Source organism: Channa argus, chromosome 17 (genome assembly GCF_033026475.1).
Source record: "Channa argus isolate prfri chromosome 17, Channa argus male v1.0, whole genome shotgun sequence".
Taxonomy (NCBI): Eukaryota; Metazoa; Chordata; class Actinopteri; order Anabantiformes; family Channidae; genus Channa; species Channa argus.
Window position 1 is genome coordinate 4,563,949 of NC_090213.1, and position 22,687 is coordinate 4,586,635.

At 43.0% G+C, this 22,687-nt stretch overlaps 1 protein-coding gene across 3 annotated transcripts in view; it reads left to right on the forward strand.

Annotated features, from left to right (window-relative positions):
- jag2b (jagged canonical Notch ligand 2b) overlaps positions 1–21,693 on the forward strand; it is a 38,763-nt gene extending 17,070 nt beyond the window's left edge. Inside the window, exons 1-23 of one of the 3 annotated variants that reach the window (XM_067482186.1) lie at positions 713–865; positions 2,954–3,211; positions 4,719–4,779; positions 6,420–6,550; positions 8,016–8,135; positions 8,502–8,615; positions 10,321–10,434; positions 10,888–10,934; positions 11,028–11,201; positions 13,361–13,523; positions 13,625–13,786; positions 14,172–14,285; positions 14,624–14,737; positions 14,962–15,075; positions 15,509–15,625; positions 16,104–16,131; positions 16,685–16,770; positions 17,793–17,906; positions 18,100–18,215; positions 18,386–18,643; positions 18,737–18,868; positions 20,568–20,718; positions 20,822–21,693. In XM_067482186.1, coding sequence (XP_067338287.1) covers positions 2,995–3,211; positions 4,719–4,779; positions 6,420–6,550; positions 8,016–8,135; positions 8,502–8,615; positions 10,321–10,434; positions 10,888–10,934; positions 11,028–11,201; positions 13,361–13,523; positions 13,625–13,786; positions 14,172–14,285; positions 14,624–14,737; positions 14,962–15,075; positions 15,509–15,625; positions 16,104–16,131; positions 16,685–16,770; positions 17,793–17,906; positions 18,100–18,215; positions 18,386–18,643; positions 18,737–18,868; positions 20,568–20,718; positions 20,822–21,330 — 3,156 coding nt within the window. In that variant the 5' untranslated portion in view covers positions 713–865; positions 2,954–2,994 and the 3' untranslated portion in view covers positions 21,331–21,693. Of the gene's footprint in view, positions 1–712; positions 866–2,953; positions 3,212–4,718; positions 4,780–6,419; positions 6,551–8,015; positions 8,136–8,501; positions 8,616–10,320; positions 10,435–10,887; positions 10,935–11,027; positions 11,202–13,360; positions 13,524–13,624; positions 13,787–14,171; positions 14,286–14,623; positions 14,738–14,961; positions 15,076–15,508; positions 15,626–16,103; positions 16,132–16,684; positions 16,771–17,792; positions 17,907–18,099; positions 18,216–18,385; positions 18,644–18,736; positions 18,869–20,567; positions 20,719–20,821 lie in introns of those variants that run through there. The other 2 variants (XM_067482184.1, XM_067482185.1) reach the window with 2 other exon arrangements.
- The last annotated feature ends 994 nt before the right edge of the window (positions 21,694–22,687 follow it).

Genomic DNA, 22,687 nt, shown 5'->3' on the forward strand with positions numbered 1-22,687 from the left:
CGCTTATGTCCGCTCTTGGACTCTTGAACAACCCCCTTTTTCCCGTCTGAGCAGTAGCTCAGTCTGGGAGGAAGAGGACCCATTGAGGAGTACAGTGTCTGAATGTTGGGGATGTAACTTTTGATCTGCGGAGGCGGTGGCACTACATTAGTCTTTCATACCTTTCTGGGCCTTCGAGAGTGAGCTTGTGTGGGTGTTACAGTATACAGTGGACCATATTGTCCTCCCTTGTCCAAACCTGAGCCTTTTAGTGTACATGAGGTCATTGCATCCTGTTTTGTCCATAACATCAAACAACTTCCACTCACGAATGCAGACAATGGGGAAGAAATAGATTTTTGACAACAAAACGCTTTGATTAGACTGTGGTTGGCTTTGTGTAGTTTCCTGTTTCTTCAGTCATTGTGTACATTTTCAGTAATTAGTTCTGATGTTGCTCGTGAAAATAGATTTTCTGCCAGCTACTGACACTTAAGTCTAACACACGTTGCTATAAAGACGCAAAAGCAAATGTGATTAAGGGGTCAAGGATGCAAGAAAGATGTTTCCAGCACCACCTGATTGATTTGTCTCAGTAGAATGTTGGGTCTGTTTTTGTTTTGTTTTTTCCTTAATTTAGGCCAAAATCAAAATGTATAATGAATTTGATAAAGCTGAACTTTCTGAAGCTGTTGCTGTGGCCGCTTTGCCGTATTCTGTTTTGCATGCCATTCAGAAGCAGAACCAAGCCTGCTGTCAGCTCGCAGGCATCAGCTGACTTCAACCTTAAAGTCATGGGTTCAAGAAAGACAAACATCTGGAACAAACGCTCCTTTCAACCTCTGTGGATGATCACAAGGGAATCAGCTCGTAGCAGCAAACTTCTGTAAGGTCACAGCGAGTGTAGCCTGTTCCCAGCAGGTGGGTTGGGCAGGTCATTGGGTTAATTTTATTTGTCTTCACAGTTAATTTGTAAACAGCCCAAACTTTTTCTGTTTGCAAAGAAAATTGTTTTGGTTGATATGCTTTTAGCATCTATTGCATCTAGAGCTGCAAGATATTCATGGAAATATTTCTGAAGATCTTCATTTAGAGAAATTAGAAAAAACACTTTCTACGACTCCCGTAATGTTGTGAAACCACTTCCAGCTTTTTAAATTATTTAATGACGGCTTGTGCGGGTTGTGCTCTGCCTCTCGCCTCATGTCAGCTCCCCGATGGGAGGGTAGGTTGGATGCACGCATGGACTTCCATTCACTGATGTGCACAGATTTTAATGGCCTTAAAATGCTGGCAATGAAGAATTATTATTGACAGATTTGACAGAAAACCAGAATTGATATCGGGAGACAAAAGAGACACTAGCTGCTATGGTAAAGACCGTGCTGCTGGTAAAGCATTTTCATCTCAACTGCTCTTTAGTAATGGACACGTTGCTCCATTCTGTAGGTGTTGGTGTTGCGTCTGTAGGTGTTGCCTTCTGCTCGGTGACCTTATTATAATGCATGGCATTATATTTCATTGTTATGGAGACAACACGATCCTGTAACACTAAAGAGTGAATGTCGATCAGTTTCCCCCAGTTGAACTCAGACAAAACAGGAACCTGCGTGTTCAGGTCAACGCCATGTCTCTGTTTCTGTGATATCGAGCCTATTGTTGTGCTTTTGGATTGTGGAGGCTTCTGCAGTGAGCCCTACAAACAGTGATGCGAGAAAGCGTGGATTTGATCAGAAAATACCTGATGACGAGCACCAAACTGTCGCAGGCAGAGGTGGGAGCTGCTTCGGGTTCTTGTAACACATCACGTTTTAACAGTTGTCTAGCCTGAGGTTGTGTTATTTGGGTGGAATGGTCAAGTCTGAAAATGCATGGGCTTCTGTCATTTGCTGACTGGTTTATTTGTAAAAACAATTGAAGAAGAAAGCTGTGTATGGAGTATTTGAACTGGTACAGATGCAGACATTTGAACTACAATGTCAAACCACATGACGGAGGGAGGGTAGAGTGTCACTAAGACACTTGAACGTGTTCTAAGGCCTGAGTCATGTCATGTCCTACGTAAGAGCCTACAAGTGTATAGGTCTGTCAGTGAGATTCCTCTGCCCCGGCGTCACGTCCTCTGGTGTGCCTCTCTTCCCTTCCCCTTGTGTACTCAGGAAAGGCTGCTGGCTGTTTTCCTTGTGTTTATCGAGCAGGAAGTGGAGTGGACTGGGCGGCCAGGCTCAGTGTTTAGACACCAATGTAGCAGAACCCGACTTTGGCCCGGAGCTCATTGTTCTCTATCTGGCAACAGCCGGGAGTTATTTCTGTTATTGTTGCTTAATTCTGTCTGACATTGTGTTGGTCTCCAGCAAAGGAAGGTGTGTGTGGGTGGGTGGGGGGGGGGGCTCACTTCAAAAATGTCTTGTGGTGCATTGCCGCCCAAATCTATGAAAAGAAAGAGAAGGGAAATCACAGACCCCCTTTTTTCCACAAAGATTGTGTGCCAGCTTCAATCCCACTGTGATAAAGATTGCTTTCCTTCTGGAAGCTAGCACCGCAGTGAGCCCCACGGAGGAAAACGATGTTTAAAACGATGGTGCTAGAGGATAAGTGGCAACGACCTCCCGACATGACGGTGCACATACAGAGAGCTCAGATGCACTGGGGATGTTTGCTATCAACAGAAAATGGACCAATTTCCAGACAATGAATGCATACTTAAAATTCAGTGGCTTCCTTTCCACACACACACACACACACACACACACACACACACACAGAGGAAGTGACTACATCAGAATAAGGGACATCATTATTATTAGCACTTTATTGGATGCAGTAACTGCTGAGTATCCATCTCATCAACTTTGGGTACTTTCTGGATGCACTGTACGTTGCCCTTCAGATAATTTGTTTATGATATTTTGTGATTTGACAGTTATTGAAAGCTTGAGCTGTGTTAAATTGTATTCATGTTTTTTGTCTTCAGATGAGGATGAGCTGCTGATTGAACGCAGAATTCAAGCTGGCATGATCAACCCTGGAGACGACTGGCAGACCATCATGTACGACGGCCCAGTGGCTCGACTCAACTACCGAATCCGGGTGCGGTGTGACGAACACTACTACGGCAACAAGTGCAATAAGCTGTGTGTTCCACGAGACGATTACTTCGGACACTATCGCTGTGACCCTTCAGGGGCCCAGGTGTGTCTAGATGGCTGGATGGGCCCAGACTGCAGAACAGGTAAGCAGCATGCATTTAATGTTGTTTTTGTCCAGGCTGAACACCCCATCACAGAGGGCACCAATGGTACACCTTTAAGCATGGATGGATTTTGTGGAACTGAGCCCCTGGGTACAGCTAGGGGAACGGCCCCTCACCCTTTCCGTTTGGTCTGCATGCTGTGTCATTTTAGCTTGTTCATTTTGTGTCAAGTGGGGCAAATTAATTCAAACATGTCAAGGCACATCTTTTGTTCTGCTTGATACAAAATAAAAATGAATCTACAAGAGAAATCTAACATTTTAACCGCAAGCACTTTGAACCAGCAGTGACTTTCTTGGCCATTTTATCAAACATTATCAAACATGACCGTACACTTATGTAATTGTTTCGGAAACAAAAAGGACAAGCTTCACAAACTGCTTTGTCAGCAGTATGTAATGGTGAGTTACTACTTTTCCTCCACCTCAATCACTTCAGAGGAGCAGTCACAGCGCTCACCTATTCAAGTGCTTGGTACAGTTTCACGGCCAATGTTGTGCACGGATGAGCTCAATTTTCTAATGTAGCTCATCCGTGCATCATTTTTGAAAAATGAGTGTCGTTGACACACCGTTAACGTGAGTGAGAAACGGTACTTGGTGTGTACCTACAGTCAGTCAGCCACCAGTTCTCATCCTTTATCTTTACTGAGCCATTCAAGGACCGCGTAGAGCGTCAGTTGTGTTTGAACTACCAAGATCACGCCAGCCATTCTAGACCAATCAATTCTTTCCAAGTTCAGCTATTCAAGTCGTCTAGTGAAAATTCCTGTTTTTTTTTTTTTTTTAATTGAGGCTTGTGAATATTTAGATCAGCAGGAGGGTATACGAGAGATTGAAATAAACAGTGTGCATGTTCAACAGATTTACCCAAGCCGTTTTTGCGGTTCGGATTATTAGTTGTAAATTATATTAATATTAAATGATGTTATCAAAAACTAAGCTTGAACAGTATTTCACTGTTACACTGTCTTTTTTTTTTTGGGGGGGGGGGGTTATCACAAATTAACTTATGCACAATTGCAAGGTAGAAGTGGAGCTTGCATATGTGAAGATGTAGCGTGTTTAGGGTCATGCTTGTGGGTGGTGTTGGAGAGAGTGGGGGGCCTCCATAAATCATCAAACTAAGCCTTCGAAGACAGAAGGGTGAAAAGAGGAGGGGAGCACAGTGGGGCTGGGTTGTTTTCAAAAAGAGGGGGTGTAGTGTTGTACATGCAGGCTGTAAACTTGTCCCTTTCTCACCCCCTCCTCACACCCCCACTTGTAGTCAGGTTGCCATGAATTCTAACGTCTTGTTGCACTTGTTAGAAAGATGGGCAAACAAACGAGCTTCTCCTCCCATCATACCACGTTGGCGCCCCCCTTCTTTTTACCCATTTGTTTTTAACGAAACAGTTTTTGGGGGAAAGAAGTTAATCGATGCATGTCTCACTATGTCTCACTATGAATTAAAATGTCTAATTTTTTGGTTTGTTTGCTTTTTCCAGCAATTTGTAGGCAAGGCTGCAACCTGTTGCACGGCGGCTGCTCTCACCCAGGGGAATGCAAGTAAGAGCCGTAGACAGGAATATTTTATTTTGACTGTCATAAACAGAAATGTGATCATGCAGGTTTTTTTTTTTTAATGGGTCCTGTTTGTAATTGATATTTTACTAACAACTGTGAATGCGACTGCAGTCGGGTTAAATCTATTCAGTATTGGACCAATATTCAAATGTGATAGTTTACGTGTCAAACAATGGCACCTTCACTTGTCGAAGCCTGTTGTGTCAGCCTTTCCTTCCCTTGTGGGCATCTTCACCTTGGTTGAGAAGAAAAGGGCAATGCCACGCCTGCCTTCCTGTATTTTTAGCCACCGAAATCCTTCACAGAATACCAAGCCTCTCACCAGCTCTCTGTGACTCGGGCCGAAGAAGGGGGAGTTGTCAATGTGCGAATGTGACCAACATAAACGTGCTGGGAATTGTCATATCGCCGCCCCATCCGCATTGCGGTCCTCCTTGAAGGGCAGGGGGCAGGAGAGGAAATGAATATCCCACTGTGTTATGTGCATTTTCCCGAAGTGGAAATGACAGTTAGATAAAATGATGTAGGAAGGCCCTGATACGGCCATGTTTCCAGGATGTGTTGCATCCCGTTTTAACCCCCCCACCACCTGCAAGAGATGCAAAGAGACAATTGCCTCCCACTGTGGAATAACAGGGGATAACCAGTTGAAGGAAACTGCCTCACTTTTGTTTTCCCCCATGTGTGTCAGTCTTTATTTCATTTAGCAGATGGATGACAGAGAAGCACCTCATTCCTTACAAAATATCAAGTTCCAGTCAGCAGGAAAGTGAAATGAATAAAGAAGCAGCAGTACAGACTCTTCCTGCAGTGGCATGAATTAAATGAAGCCTCAGGAAAAGCTGGCATTAATTCCCTTGCCATCCCCCTTCATTTCCTTTATTTCATCTGCTTTATGGGCTTTGCCACCTTCATTCAGGGATTTTTGGAAACACAAAAGCAGGTACATGCCTGTTGCTGCGCTGCTGCACTGGGGATTTTTATTAACACATATTAGGCTTGTTCCGACACATTTGCCAAAGACCTGGCGTGTCCCAAGAATCACTCGGCTGAGCCGTGTTGCACATTCTTCCCCACCGTGATCACTTTGTAACCTTTGACATGCCGAAGTGCCAAGATGCAGGAATTCAGAGAATCGGCCCTCTACCTGCAAGGGATTGATGAATAATCATTATGTCAATAAGGTTAAGTAATAAACCACAGAATGACCCTTTTCACACCATCCAGGAAATAAAGGGGGTAAACGCGTCTCTTTGCCAAAGTCCAGTTAATGTTACGGCTTTATTGCTCTCAGACCCTCTGAAGCTAATCATAAACAGTGGAAGAAGCATGCCAAGTATTCCCCAATGTCCCTCCGCCTGAGAATGGCAGAGATTTCTGAAGGCCTCGTCTCTCTCGGAGACAGCGGGCCGTCTGCAGGAGACTCAAAATAGTAGTCAATTGACAAGACAGCTGGTTTGACGACACCACGGAGTTGGAGAAGCCGGGTGCAGTCATGAAGCCGCTGGTGCATTCGAATATATACTGCGAACTGCATACACAACGTCTCTGGGTACTGCTCAGAACCACACACAGTGCCTTTTGATGATTTACGGTCATGTTTTGGTGTCGGTGTCTTACAGGTGTACCTACGGCTGGCAGGGCCAGTTCTGTGATGAATGTATTCTTTATCCGGGTTGCGTCCACGGGACCTGCAGTGACCGCTGGGAGTGTAAATGTGAGACGAACTGGGGTGGCCTCCTTTGTGACAAAGGTATGGAAAACTTGTTTTGTTTTTGTTTGGGTTTTTCTTTCATTACCTCCTCACAAGACTCTGGCTCAGTTATCAGTGCTTCCACCCTGCATGTCGCCTCCAGCTACATTTTGCCTGTGTTCAATGAGTCAGAAATAAGCCATCTACTCAGAGATGCAAAAGAGACAGCTTTTGAAGAGACCATCTATCACCCTGCACACATGCTTATTAGCTCCTTGCTTGCCACAGTTGGCTGACACTGGGCTTAAAACTTCAATAATTTGCTGTGGAATAATTAGGTTAAAAGCAATTTGTATCTTCCTGTCACTCAAAGGCGATTCTCTGGAGATAACAGTTGAAAATGATCAAATAATCATTCTAAAGGCTTTTTTTTTTTTCATGAATGCCAAGAAGCAAATTATTATATTTCCATAATTTTTATACATCGGTATTGAAGTACATATTCTAGTTAATATGCATGATTTGAAAGAAACTACCTTCATATAAGGCCTGAAAACCCGTGTTTTCTCTGACTGGAGAGCAGCAGCTGGATAGTCTTACTGCCTGTGTGATCGGAGCAGCAGCAGGGACACTCGATCCCCTCTCGTCACTTCGTCACCAAGGGCTCTTCAGGGGATGAGACTGGGTCCTAAGATCCCCAGGGGAGACGGATCCCTGCTCATTTATTTACCAGCCTTTAGGGTGGCCTGGCCTTTATTCTAGGGATAGTGTGCAGGGATTGAATAGGGTTTAGTTACTTTGCGCTTCTCCATCCTCAGTAGAAACAAAAAAAGTAGACTAATATTTACTGGATATCAGTACTTATTAGCATGCAAAATGTATTTGCAGAAATAAACGGATCGGTTATGAAGCGTATAGACGAAAGAGAAACAGAAAGAGAAACGAGTCTGAAGCATGACTACACAACAGCAAAGCCCTCTATAGTAATGCAGTGCAGCAGGGTGGCAGAGAAAACACTCTGTGCTTCCTGTCAAAGCTGACAGCTGGTGCTCTACACTGAGTGAAGACTCCAACAAGCTTCCTGGGAACTCCCGGCACCAACCAGATAAACGGTGAAACCAGCTAAGAGCTTTCTCACAGCGCTCTGTCCATATAGCAAAGTCACAGTTGCAGCTGACGTTGAAAGTTTGCTTTTAAAATCCGTGAAATCTTTTACGGCCTGCAGCGGGACTGGCCCCAGCATTGTGTTTAAATGGCTGCACAAACGGAGGAGTAGAATTTGTGTTGCTGAAGCATGGTAACAACACTCACATCACCAGCCAGACCTCACACATTACCAGTCACAAGAAAGCTGCATATTTAGAGCTGTGTTACAGAGTTTGAGGCAGAGGGAAAATTGGATCTTGCAATTCATGTTGTTCTTCTTTTATAATTGGGAAATGGGGTCTAAAATGGGTCAGTTACTAATTGCCGAATTTGTGTGTCAATGCATCTTAACGTGAGTCTGCCTGCTCATCTCCTTCAGACCTGAATTACTGTGGCCGCCATCGGCCTTGTCTCAACGGAGGAACCTGCATGAACACCGAACCAGATGAGTACCAATGTGCCTGTCCGCAGGGCTTCTCTGGCAAGAACTGTCAGATAGGTGAGACAGTCGTGGTGGAGGGTTTAATGTAACGAACCCTTTCAAGCAATTTGTCAAAAATATGCACAACCTTCCACTTATCAGTTGATAAACTGATTGTATTTTGATGGTTAAAAGCCAATTTCAAACTTGTGTCTGTTCTCATCAACACAATATCTCAGTAAAGGACTGGACTGGAGTTTTATTACACATGGCATAAACATCCACTTGTGCTCCTGGACATTAATTAAGGGGGGAAAAGTGTGTGGAACAAATGTGTTCAGTCCAACCATGTTCATCCTCTGTGTTGTATCATGTATATGTATCTGTGAAGTCCAGTTTGTATATGTAAGTGTGGTGAGTTGATGTGTGTGTTTTCTCACTCAGGCTTGAATGAGTGTGACTCCAGTCCATGTGCTCATGGTGGAACCTGTATTGACCTGGAGGATGGCTTCGAGTGTCTGTGCCCCCCACAGTGGGAAGGAAAGACCTGCCAGATAGGTGCGTTTTCAACCTTCGTATACACATTAAATAATGATATTTGTTGTTTTTGGCATGCAACTCCTCTTTTTTTTATTGGGAGATGGATTTTTTTTTTCAATCTTTCCTGTTTGGTTCTCACTTCCTAAAACAAATAAATAGCATCTGAGACACTGGCAGCATTGCTCACTGCTCTGCTTAACTGTGTTTAGGGATTAAAATTGGCAACTAAGCTCGATGACCAGAGTACAAGCTGTCAATATCCTGGATGAGCTGGCAGTTTCCCAAAGCTCTGTGCTTTTCAAAAAAATGTTCTCATTAACTTTGAGGTGCTAACGTGCCTAGATCCGGCTGCTTGTTTGTCACTGGCAGTGGTATTTCTATATCGCTCCTATTGCGACGAGAGGATGTGACCAAAGTAAAGCCAGGAAATGGATTAAGACGAGTAAACAAAGTGCGTGAGTGTCTGTGTTGGGGGGAGGGGCGATGCTAGGAAAGAGATCCCAAGAGTTCAGTGTCGTCTTACCCGCTCGGATCTCAGTTTACTGGCAGCTATTGGCCTTATGTCTTACCTGGAGATTGGTATGTGTGCGTGTGTCTGTGTGCGGAGTGTTGGATTTCAGAGAGAAGACAGGTGTGTGAGGGAGCACAGCAGGACTCCCTGCGGACAGCAGCCCCACCCGCCTTCCCCTCCTTTGAATATTTGAGCAGCAGTTCTTTCTTTGTAGTAACACTTCTCATGTCTATGGAGGTGCTGAATGGTTGTGCTCCAACAGATGAAAACACAAACTGTTATACTGCAGCTGGTATTTCTCTGTGACACTTTGGAAGACGCTTTGTGCAGACAGGACCGTGCAACGAAAGAATTTGAGAAGATGGGAAATTAAATTTTACTTTAATGTGTAGCTCTAGAATTTGTAGGACATGTACATCCATATTGTGTCATGAATGAAAACGTTAATACTCAGTTTGACAATGCAGGATTCGTCATTAGAACATTTAAATGTATTAAATGATGATGCAGAGTAGTAGTAGTAATGATGATGATGATAATAATAATAATTGGCTAAAAGAGTAAATTGCTACATTTGTTTTAGTGTTTTGTGTCTCAGTATGAGGGTAAGTTGGTGTTGTACATTTTGGAAAATTCAGACACACGAGTCAAATCAAGCAGCGACACACACTCACTGGCTGCATCCATGAAGGTAAGTGCAGTGTACTTGAACTTGGTTTTGCTCAGCACACTGCAGACGTCCACACGGCCGACGCAGCACAACACGTACACAACAATGGCAAGGTGTGCGCAAACGCCGTTTTTCTGCGTTAACGTGCACACGCCACCAATGGAAAAATGAGTTGAAGTGGCAGCACATAGAAAAATGCACTGAGCTGACTGGTGAGCACTAAACCTCATCATGCCCATCGTTCCTTGTACTCTCTGAGCTCTGGCCTGATGATGCCATGGTGACATCACAAGGGAGTTAACGTCACTGTGCTATAGTCCAGTGAGGATTAAACATATTTATTTAGCTCTTGTTTTGTGTTTTAATCCAATATGTACTCAACCATTGGCCACAGAATTTTGATCTGCAGCTGCACTGGTGCCGGTTCTGTCGTTTCAGTGGGGCTTCAAAAGCTGGATTTCTGGTGTCACTTTCCTCATTGTCCTCTCCTCTATTGGTTTCATTTGATGAACTCGCTCTCCTTCTGCCTCCTGCTTTCACAGATGCAAATGAATGTACTGGGAAACCCTGTGTGAAGGCTTTCTCTTGCAAAAATTTGATTGGTGGCTATCACTGTGACTGTTTTCGAGGATGGTCTGGACGAAACTGTGACATCAGTCAGTATTTTCTTTTTTTAGTGTTACTTCTGGTCTTCTGTCCTTCACTGAAATTAACTACCTCTCATTACTTCCTCGACACGCAACATAGGTGTAGTTTAGCATCACTCACTTTACCACATGTGGCAACCCGTTCCTTTCTGGCTCTTGGCAAACTAAAACTCCAGCTGTGCGATCGTGACTGAACTTACACGCCCAGTTCCTCTCTTTGAAACCACTGCTTTCCCTGTTAGACTGCGTAGACAATCTCTAATTCTCTCTCTAATTCTTGGCTTCACTAGTTATTTCTTTTCCAAATTTTGACTCAATCTGTTCACACCCCCATTTTTAGCTTTTACTTAATAAGGAATAGAAAACATAGGCTCAACAAATTAATTCCTGCTTCATGTGGAATCTGTAGATTGTTTGTTATGCTGTTTTAATAAGAAAATGTACGTCTCATGTCTTCTTCAGACATCAAGGGCTGTCATGGTCAATGCCATAATGGAGCAACGTGCAAGGTACACATTATTTTCAGCTCCTATATAGTTGGATATATTTTTGAATGCTTGTTCTGCCTTTTGACCCTTTTTTTTTTTTCTTTTTTTCTTCAGGAGAGCACAAAGGGTTACCACTGCCAGTGTCCTCCGGGATTTGTGGGCACTCATTGTGAAATTCAGCGCAATAAATGTGACAGCAGGCCGTGTCAGAATGGCGGCCATTGCCGCACAGTGTTGGATGACTTTGTGTGCGAATGCCCACCGGAGTTTGCTGGACAGCTGTGTGAGGTGAGTCACATTTACCTTATGTCCTTTATTGGGTGACTATTTAAGCAGTGAGATTTTACAAATTGGCAGAGCCTTTTTTATAATGAAAATAAGTGTTGGAAGGTGTATTTGAACAACGTCTCACTTCTTGTCACTTTTATTCATTTTGTGACTTAAAAATACAGAGAAGAAACTGTTTTGTTTTTTTGATAAAGTAAAGTAAAGACAAGTCAGAGGGATTTCATGCAAGAACATGTTGTTTTTCCTGTCATGGTGTGTTCTAAGTTGGATTTACTGAGTTCTTAACTGCACCAAAAGACCACAAACTATTTGTTGTCACCTTATCTCTTGAACTATGTGATGTATGTTTCTCTTTGTTCGTTACGTTATTAACTAACAATCTTTGCACTTAGACAAACCGATGTAATCCTCAGGTTGCAATGAGTACCAAAGAGTAAAAAAAAAAAAAAAAAGAGAGAGAAATGTAAACAATGGGGCTTAAGGTCCTGCATAAGCCTAACATAAATTCAGCAATTTAAAAAATATTAAGAAGAAATGGTTCAAGGTGGACACTGGATCCTAGAGAACAAAGATGACACATGATGGATGGACAAGTAATTATACAGTAGGGGTGAATTACAAGATTCAGTTGCGTTCGCTGTCCGTGCTGCAGCCTTTTCTACAGTTTTTGAAGTGTGTGTTGAAAGCTAATGTAGGTTAGCAGTGAGGAAACTGACACTTCTCTGCATCTCCTGGGCACTGAATGGGGACATTGCTGGTCAGGAGCCAATCCTGATTTAGCATCTCTACTATAAATATGAGCCTCTCTGAATGAGGTGACACTGGCTTTCTGCCCGCATACTACACAGCTCTGATGCCTGCTATGGCACGGTGCACATTCCGGCCCTGCAGAGCCAAAACTACGATGCCTACAGCGTCGTATTTCTCTGATTGGTATCTCATCTCTATTTCGTAGAAACTGGATTGTGCAAGAGTGTTTTTTGCTCATTCCTAATCTGAGGTGTGTGAAATGAGAACAAGTCTTCAAAAAGGAAAATCTCCTTTTTGAAGACTTGTTCTCATTTTTTTCTTAGTTGACATGTTTGTCTTCATCATGTCAAACTTCAATACAAATGTATGAGGTTTGTTCTACTCATAGATTTTGGAAACCAATGCAAAAAAGATCAAATCAAAATCAAATTTAGTTTGATGAAATGTAATAACGCTGGTGAGACACAAAATTAAAAGTATTTCAATACTTTATGACAAAATAAAGTGCAACACCTGTGACATTGAACCTCACTTGCACTTTGCATTGAGATTATGTTGTGTGGGGAAAGCAATCTCACCACAGACTTCAAATAGCGGCTCTTCTGGGACTAAAATTTCTCCTTTTCTCTGGGAGTCTTTCTCCTTCAAATGCTCCACGTCAGATTCGCCAAACTCTGTCAGCTGCACAAACATGTCATATTTTAGGAGGAGAAAAAGCAAACCAGCTCGCAAGGAGCTGCAAGTTCATGAGATCTGATCATTTACATGATAAAATGAGGCTGAAATGAAATGAGGCTACCTGTTCAATTTTACATGTTTAAGTTTCATACACAAACACAACAGTACAGTAGGCAGTGATGTGCGATCAGAGCAGCAAAAGACAAAAGGCTTTAAACATAGTAATGTTTCTTTTTTCTTATTATCCATTATTATCCATATTTTTTGTGTGCTCTGAACCGGGCGCCTCGTACATTAATGTGCTGAAGATTTATAGACAGCCTTGCCCTCAGACACCATCCCCTGACCACACACATGCAAAATGTAAAGAACAAATGTATCTGGTTCTGGCTAAAATAAACTGTGTGTGACCACAGACCCTGTCGCCCTTTTCTGAACTCCCTGCTTCAGCACCTTAAATGGCAAAAGGTTGAAAGTCAGTTTAGTTTACGTAAACTGAGAGATTTTCACTTCGACCTCTGTATTGGTGTGAGCAGACATGGCAGAAGATGTCACCACATCCTTAAGCTGACAGATAATTTACCTTAAGTTTCTCGCTGCCTCTCCTCTGTCAGGCTTCTGTGTCAGAATAATTGTGCAAGGTTAAGCAGGGCAGAAATGTAAAAACCAGAAGCACAGATTCCAGCTCCTTTTGTAAATGCAGTGTTTTCTTTACCTCTTGATTCCCGTAGATCCCCAGCGGGTCTCCCTCAGACCCTTGTGATCCAAATCCTTGTGAGAACGAGGCCACGTGCCACAGCATGGACCAGGACTTCTACTGCGCCTGCCCTGAAGGCTATGAGGGAAAAACCTGCGAAGGGCTGAGAGAAAACTGCCAAACCACGCCTTGTCAAGGTGACCTGAGTCGTCTGCAGCGATGTCGTGTAAATTGGTTGTCAATGAGGACAATGAATTCAATTATTTATTGATTTTTTTATTTGTTAATTTCCTTACAGTGATTGATAGCTGCACTGTTGCTGTGGCAACCAATGATTCATCCGAAGTAAGGCATGTCTCCTCAAATGTCTGTGGCCCACGAGGACGCTGCATCAGCCAGCCAGGAGGCAACTTCACCTGTGTGTGTGACCCAGGCTTTAGTGGCATCTACTGTCATGAGAGTACGTAAACACAACAAGCCCAATCATACCAACCAGGTTATACCTTTTGTCTCATGTGACCCCTCAGTTAAATGTTTGTCACTTTTTGTCAGTGTTGTTTTATGCAAATGTAAGGGCCGTATTAATACAGTAAGCATTGAAAAATCGCACTCATGCGGAAAACAAGGTCACAGCTCTGTAATTATATCTAATGATAGATAATTCCACTGTTATACATTTATGAACAATTAGTTCCTTTTTAGTTTCTAATTTTTGCTTACAAGTACTTTGTGTTACAAACCAGTTGTTGATTTATTAGCTGCTGCCAAAGTGTTGCCAAAAAACATCTTTTTCCGTATAGTCCCACTGAAAGTACTTTATCTCACCTTTACAATTACCGTTTCAGATATTAATGACTGCATCAGCAATCCCTGTGGAAATGGAGGAACCTGCATTGATGGAGTGAACTCCTTTCAGTGCGTTTGTCCTAACGGGTGGGAGGGTCGACTGTGTGACCTCAGTGAGTTATTCTCCTCCAGTGTGATTCACTTAATTTGCTGTTATTCATCGTTTTGAACCAACAATAAAAATAAATAAATAAATAAATAAAGTAATGCATGAGCTAGAGCTTCTGCATGTCCTGTTTTGTATCTAATTGCACTTAATAGAAGACAGTTTAGAGTCATGTACAGTATCATGTATTTTCAATTAAATAATTAGGGTCGCATTGTTTTGGGGGACAGATTTTTTTAAAAATTGGTTGTCAAATATACTTGGACAGACGTTATATACATGGACAGCCAGTCTGAGTGAAGTCAACGTGTGGAAAACACTGATTAAGTCTTCCTTTACCGTTAGATGTAAACGAGTGCAGACTAAACCCGTGTAAGAACGGCGGGCGCTGCGTCGACCTGGTAAATGACTTCTACTGTGAGTGTGCCGACAACTGGAAGGGCAAGACCTGTCATTCTGGTGAGTTATGCCGCCTGTGTGTTAATCTTTGGGCTTCTGTGGGCCTCCCAACTCCACCAGGCCATGCATCTTTGTATGTTTGACAACTGAAACACTGTTTCAACATGTTGAATCACAAGAGTGATTCTCTCTTACATAATGTTCCAAATAGCACGTCATATAAGAAAAGTTTGGGATTTGTGATAGTACCTGATCTCAATTTTTTTTTTTTTTTCTGGGCTCAGAGGAGAAGCCGTGCGATTCAAATACCTGCAGTAATGGAGGCACCTGCTATGACCAAGGAGATGCCTTCCGCTGCGCGTGCCCACCTGGGTGGGGAGGAAACACATGCAACACAGGTGAAAACAGAAACTGCTGCACGTGAAAGTTAACCTACTGACTGATGGGTCAGATGTATAAAAAAAAAAAAAAAAACCTCAAACATGACATACTTGTAAATTTGATATTTCAGGCACAAAACAATCATCATTATCTTCATTTCCAGATGACACAGCGCCTTTTTGTTTGTGCTAGTATTCACCGACATTTAGTTTAAAGAGAATCTATTCATGTTTAAGCGTTAATATATTTTTGAAATTATGAAGCTTGAGTCTGTGTTTCCACCTGCAGAACAAATGTTCCAGTTAATAAATGCTAAACCTGTATTGAAAGCCAGAATAATACAAACGTGCAAACGTTTGTCTAGTGCAAACGTTTAGTCTAGTTAAGGCCACAGAAATATCAAAATTAGAGTAGTTTTCCTGCAGAATCTCATCCTCTGTCCTCCCTCAGCCAAGAACAGCGCATGCGCCTCCAGTCCTTGTTCCAATGGTGGGACCTGTGTGGGAGGAGGAGATGCCTTCACCTGCATCTGCAAAGAGGGATGGGAAGGCCCCACCTGTGACCAGAGTCAGTGTCATCTGCATGGATTTGTATATAAGTTACTGTAATAAATAAAGGCCCACATCCCCTGTGAGTTTGATGGGATATGTTGAGGACAGTTTGGAGGATTTGGAGGGAGATGCTTACACTCATTTCTTTAGATGAATATACTATTAATTATTTTCAAATTTTGCTAAAACCCACCAATTCAAATTGTATTTGAATTATCAAATTAAATGTAAAGGTTTATAAGCTTGCATTTAATACAAAATGAGTCAAACATATACATAATGAAACCACCTCTTTTTTTTTTCTTCATCTTAATAAACAATAAAAACTATCCAAAGTAAATCATTGGCACTTTGCTAACAACTGAACAAATCTGTTTAAGTGAGGTTCTGTCTGTAATCTGTTTATGGAATAGAAAAAACCATTAGACAAAATTAGACAAATGTGTCGGTGTAACAGCTGAATAATAAATACTTTTCTCTTTTCTCTTTAACAGATACAAATGACTGCAACCCCCATCCATGGTATGTACCATTCCCTGACTCTCACACTCCTGTGGTGCAGCTAAACACCCCCGACCCCCCCTCTCCATCTCCCTGCCTCCATCACCTGCACACTTCACACACAAACCTTGTAAGCTGGCGGGCTGAAGAGCCACTAAAAGCAGTGGAAGTTGTCCTTAAATCAGCCCCAAAGAGGCATCTCTGTAGAGGAGGGAGGGCTATATAGTGAAAAGGACAGAGAAAGGTGGAGAGAGGGGTTTTGTGGGGGAGGTGGAGGGACAAGAGTTAAACCTACCCTACAGTGAATGGGGGGGGGGGGTACATGTCCATTCTTCCTGTGCGACCTGGGGGTTGGTAGAGGTTGGGCTTTGAGGCATGATGAGGGGAGGGGAGGGGAGGGACTGGACACGCCTATTAGCATCTGAAAGGTGGATGAGTTGAATTGAGGCTTGTGACCCCCATCATCATAATCATCATCACCACCACCACCACCACGCACACACACAAACAGTGTGCTTTGTTGCAGCTCTTGTACGGCCTTTCCTAATTATTTTTTCCTTCTCTTCACTCCCAGTTACAACGGGGGTATCTGCGTGGACGGAGTCAACTGGTTTCGGTGTGAGTGCGCTCCCGGTTTTGCCGGACCCGACTGCAGAATCAGTGAGTTGAGGCGTTACTTAAATACATAACGTGGTTTTCCATCCAAAATATCCCATTGACATTTTTTAATCAAGATCCTGACGTGGTAAAATTGTTGACTCATAAGCCCTAAAGGGAGCCATGGGAACACAGCATCAATAAGAGCATGGATAGATAGGAGTAAGGAACGAAAAGGAAAGGGGGCACAAGGACAAGATGGACACATTGACACCTAAATGCAAGAGCAGCACACCGCCCTCTCCCTTTTTCTTGGTCCGTTAACGCCTCAGAGGTCATAGGTCATCCCTCCTCCACACTCACACAATCACTCAGACAGACACAGAGGACAAATTACCCAGTGACCCCGAAATTCTGCTTCTTTTCTCCTTTTGTTTTGGCTAGATAGCATTCACCTTTTCTGTCAGGCTTGAATTTGGGAGTCCTCATCCGCACCGTGCTCATGTGAAATCTGGATGACAGGCTGCAAGGTTCCCAGTGGTTTCAGTGGAGACGTACAGTTGATGCGTCTCTGAGAGAGCGGCTCAAATAACAGACTCTGCATGATTTTATTTTGCCCAAACCAAACATTTTCAGTCCTGACTTGCTGACTAGAAGAAATGATACTACTGCTGCAACAAATTTGATTTATCCATTGCTCCTTAGTTACAGGCTTAGTTACAAGAGCACAGATTCACAGCTAAATCTATTCATGCCAATTATATTGCTGGGTTTAGTGGATTCTTTGGCAGCGTGAAGCAAATCTTTGCAAGATTTTTACATGAAGTTACACTGATGATGGGCAGATTTACACAGTTGACCAATAGCAAACAAGCAGCGTGCCGGCGAATCCAAACTGGAAGATGCCTACATAGCTAAATAAGTGAAATAAATAAAACCTTCTCTTTTTGCGAGGACATGGGACAAATTCTGCTTTGCCACTTTCTGCTGGGTCCATCCCTTTTCTCTGCTTTAAAGTGCCAATAAAAATTTTGGATCCAGCGACTGTTTTCAACCTAAATTTTATTGCCTCTTTTCCTTCACAGACATCAATGAGTGCCAGTCTTCACCCTGTGCCTACGGTGCCACCTGCGTGGACGAGATCAACGGTTTCCGATGCATCTGTCCGCTTGGTAGAACAGGAACCCGATGCCAAGAGTGTAAGTAAATCTCTGGTCTCCGCCTCATTTCCAGACGGGGACAACGTTGTTGGTGAAATTGGCAGTGAAGTAACTTTTTAAAACTGGTGAGATTAATAAAAAATTAAGACATAAAAACCGACTGTGCTTTAGATTTTCAATTCAGCTGAATATTAAATATATTAAAGACATGTCTCTTTTTGCCCGTGTGTAGTCATAGGTGTTGCGAAGGCTTGCATCTATGCTGGGCTGCAGTTTCCCCATGGCAGCCACTGGGAGGAGGAGTGCAATAGCTGCCACTGCATGAATGGAAAGGTGGACTGTACAAAGGTAACGGGACACTTCCAGTGCTTTAGTTTAAAATGTTAGATTCCTCATAGATAACACTACAGCAGCTCTGGTTGCTTTTCCCATTGAGTTAAAGGGACATGAGGAAGGTACAGCAATATAAATGTTTTGTAGGGTTACATGCAGCTGACAGTTTGACCCTTTGACATCAGGTGCTGTGCGGTCGTCGTCCCTGTCGACTCAGTTCATCAGGTCAGGAGCAGAGATCGCAGTCCTGCCCGGCCGGACGGCAGTGTCTGGAGCACAGCTACTTGACGTGCTTTTCCCCCCCTTGCCACCAGTGGGGGGTTTGTTCCATGGCAGGTCCCTCACCTCCACAAGCAGCCACCAAGTGCCAGCCAAACGGTGGGCATCTGGACAATAGCTGTGGCCGCATAACACTCGTTTTCAACAGGGACAAAGTACCACAGGTGAGTCCCCTCTGATCGTATTTCTTTGTGCATGTTTTGAAGAAGAGAAGATTTTGATTTGTTACTGATAAACGTGTGTGTGTGCACATGTAGGGAACAACAGTGGAGAACATTTGCTATGAGCTCAGGTATCTTCATGAAACCCGTCATTTGGCAAAAGATCATGAGCTCCTCCTGCTCTGCGACCTCTCTCACTCTAATCAAGATGCTGTAGAAGTGGCTATAGTAAGTGAAAGATTTAGACTTTGCTTTTGATAGCTTGGTGTCTATTCTGCCCTGTTCCTGGCTGGTTAGTGTCCTATGCACAGTGTGTTTAAAAGGATTGGAAGCAAACCCAGTGTTATAATCAACCTACAACATGTTGGTCTTGTTGATTAATTGATTGAAGTAGGGTCTAAATGACAAGTTTTATCGTTGCATGCTCTTCAATTCACAATATAGTTATAGGAATAGTTAGACATTTTATGAAATACACTAAGTTTCACTTTTGCGTAACTCTGCAAAGACCCCTAGCTAGGTTCAAGCGCAAGAAAAAAATAATGGCAATGTTTGGAATGTCCTGCTTTTCTGCACAAACTGGTCATGAATCATCATCTGATCTTCACCAAAGTCACCAATATCAACAATTTCAATATTTCTAAACTGAAAGAACACAAACCGTTCTCATCTTCTCACACACCCATTAACCATACAAAGTGATGATGCTAAAACTAATGGCAACAGTGTTGGTGGGTTTGGGGGGATTTGTTTGTCTCTGAAGCCATTGTGTAGTCGAAGTACTTTGGTGTTTTGTTTCATTGTCCTGCTGCTTCTCCTAGCTTATCCTGAGCTTCACTTTGCAGACAGCCACCCTGACATTATCCTGTAGGATGCCGTGGTAGATGTGGAAATTCCTTTTCCCCTTGTCCAAGTGGTCCAGGTCCAAATCATGATGCTCACACACAGTTCTCTTCTTACACCCAGCATAGAACTGTGTGTTCTTCCCAAACATTTCTACCTTTTGTTTCATTTGTCCACAAAACATTTTGCCAGTGTTGTGGAGCATCAAGGTGGTGGTTGGGGAACTTCAGGCATGTTGCAATGTTGTTTTTGGAGGGCAATTAATTTATTTGTGGTGTCCTGCCATGGATACCAGGCCTGTTCAATGTTTTGTGCATGGTTGACTCATGCACTGAGATATTAACAAACTCCAAGTCTTCCAAGTTTTCCCTCATTAAGAATTCTCCATTGTGTTTTTGAAGTGATCTAGGCTGGCCGCTTACTTCTAGGAAGAGTAGCCACAGTACTAAGTCTACCAAGTGTATATTTATAGATAATAAATATACAGTCTATAAATGGACAGGGTAGGTAACTGTGGACTGATGAATATCTAAAGTCTTTGTCATTACTCTGTAACCCTTCCCAACTACATGCAAATCAACAACTCTTCATTGTAGGTCTGTTAACATCACCTTGATCAGCTGATGCTGCTTATGAATGGCACACTGACCCTGTTTGCATGGATTCAGAGGTCAAGTCATTCTAAACCACACCTCCATTCTCATTTCATTGATTGGACTCCAGGTTTGCTAAAACCTCACTCCATCATAAACCCCGTGTTGCCATTACTTCCCCCCCCCCCATCATTGTGTTTAATAAAGACATGAAGATCATAATAGTTCTGTAGGTACGTACTATAGATATGTGACTTTATTGAAGACCAGATCACATTCCATGACAAATCTGTGCAGAAAAACAGGAAATTGCACACAGTGGCATTAAGTTTTTCATGTGACTGTATTTTCCCATCTTGCAGTCTTGATGATAAACTAATCACTATCCAGCTCCAGGACAGTTGACGCACACATTGCTTTTGACTAATAAGACCCAAGAAAGCTGAAGGGAGACGTTGGCATAAATAATGTCTTTCCTGTTTGTTTCCCAGTCTTTTCAGCCAGAAGATCTACAAGATCACAGTCTCATCCAGGAGGCAGCCAGTGCGATAGTGGGCACCTTGTCCAAACGACAGAACAGTACCTTAATGCTGGCAGTCATCGAGGTCAAAGTGGAAACGCAGGTCACACCCCCATCAGTGGGTGAGTAGTCAGTAAGGGAGGGGTCTCCCAAGCATTTGTTATAGGCCCCTTTTCACTTCCTGTTTGCTCCACTAATGTCTCTGTGCTTCTCTTTCATTTCCAGACTACCTGGTGCCTCTTTGTGTGGTCTTCTGCTTGCTCTGCCTCTTCTGCATCATTGTCTGTGTTTGGTGGACGCGGAAACGGAGAAAAGAGCGTGAGAGGAACGCGCGATCAGCGGCCGACGACAGCGTGAACAACCAGTGGCAGCCTCTCCGACACGTCGTGGGAAGGCAACAGCTGAAAGATAGCAACAGGGAGGCCGAGCAAGAGCGCAAAAAGCTCATGGGCCCCTCTTTTCGGACGTGTGATGAAGGGGAGGAGGAGGAGACGGAAGGAGAGCTTGAGCTCGAGGAGGAGTGTGGTGGAGCTGCGGTGGGAGAGCAGCCAGATTATAAGTACTGTAAGACTGCAGAGCAGTCCAGTGGGGGGGTGATCTGCACCATGCACAGCTCCAGTTCACCTGTCAAAGCACCCCACCGGACCCCTGGCTACAGCCCCAAAGACAACCGGTGGAAAAGTGTCAGTGCTGTGTTGACTGGTCCAAAAGATCTCAGAGACCATTGTGTATAAGAAATGTAAACAAAAGACTAGCAATGTGGAAACGAGAGAAGCAGCAGTTTTTATTTTCAGACGAAAAAGGCTTTTTTTTTTTCCTTTTTTTTTTTTTCAGTAAGCCATTATTTTTTTGTTTTCATGTTTTTGTCACTGTCACCTGGAATGATTTTTCATCCAGGAGGCTTAGCACAGTGAACACCCTTGTTTTCTGATTCTTTTCACTGATTTTTTTTTTTTTTGTTTTAATTATGTACAGAAGGAGCTGAAATGTAACAGCTATTCAGGAGACAAAGGAAACTCTCTGCAATTTTTGTTTATGGAATTGTACCATTTAAGAAACGGTGAGCCCTCGAAAAAGGAGGACAAAAAAAAAAACAACCTGTAAAGTTTTTTTTGTTTATGAGTTTTGTTAAACTGTCAGCAGACTCCTGTTCTGTGTCTGTGTGGGGGCAGATGTACATTAAAGGGGGAGTAATGGAAGGGTTTAGGGGGAAATTGACTGTTGCAGCCCCAGTGATAGAGGAAACCCTCCCTTTGCTCTGCCTCTTTCCAGCTTTGCCAGCCTTACCAAAACACTTGGCCTGGAGGGGAGAGGGGACAGAAACCCCAGTGCCTACTATGTGGCCTTCCATATTTTTTCTCCTGTCTCTCAGTTGTCTTGGCTGAAAGCTCTGTCTGAGGATTTTTTGCAGTATTTGAGTTGGTAGCAAGTGCCTTTCTAAGATCCGATCCGAGGCTCCGAGTTGTGCGCGTTTGACTTCCTTGTTCTCAAATCACAAAGGGATGTAAGTGTACATGTAGAGAGTTGAAATTCACAGCAGCGCCATTCAAGGTATTTGATCAAAACAGAAGTGAATGCTCTGTACATATGTGTAAATACTAAAGGAGTCGCTGTGTATATTTGAAATGAGTAACTTAAAGACAAGTCACACATTTTTTTATTATTGTTATTGTTAATATTATTTTTATTTTTTTTACAATGCCATTCCTTTTATTTATGCCAGTCCAAATAGGCAGGTTTTATAACTCAGTCCCACAGTAAGGACCTTTACAATGAGGTACCACCTATGAAGGAATTGCTGAAGGGTTTACAAATGGTTTCATAGAGAAGCAGTTCTTTTTATTTAACAGTTGTGACTCTTTAGTGCTTTTTAGTTACACAATCAATCAGTGACACTTTTCGAAGACAAAATTATGCCCCTATCATAGATTATTCATCAGGCACTGCTCACCTGCAGTCACAATACCCACGTTTGTTTGCGTTAGTCAGCAGTAGCTCAAATCATGGCCCGGATCGTTTCGGGATATAAATCAATTTCAGCTCTTTTGTACAAAATTTTTACGTTTGGAGAAAACATATCTCTTAATCAGA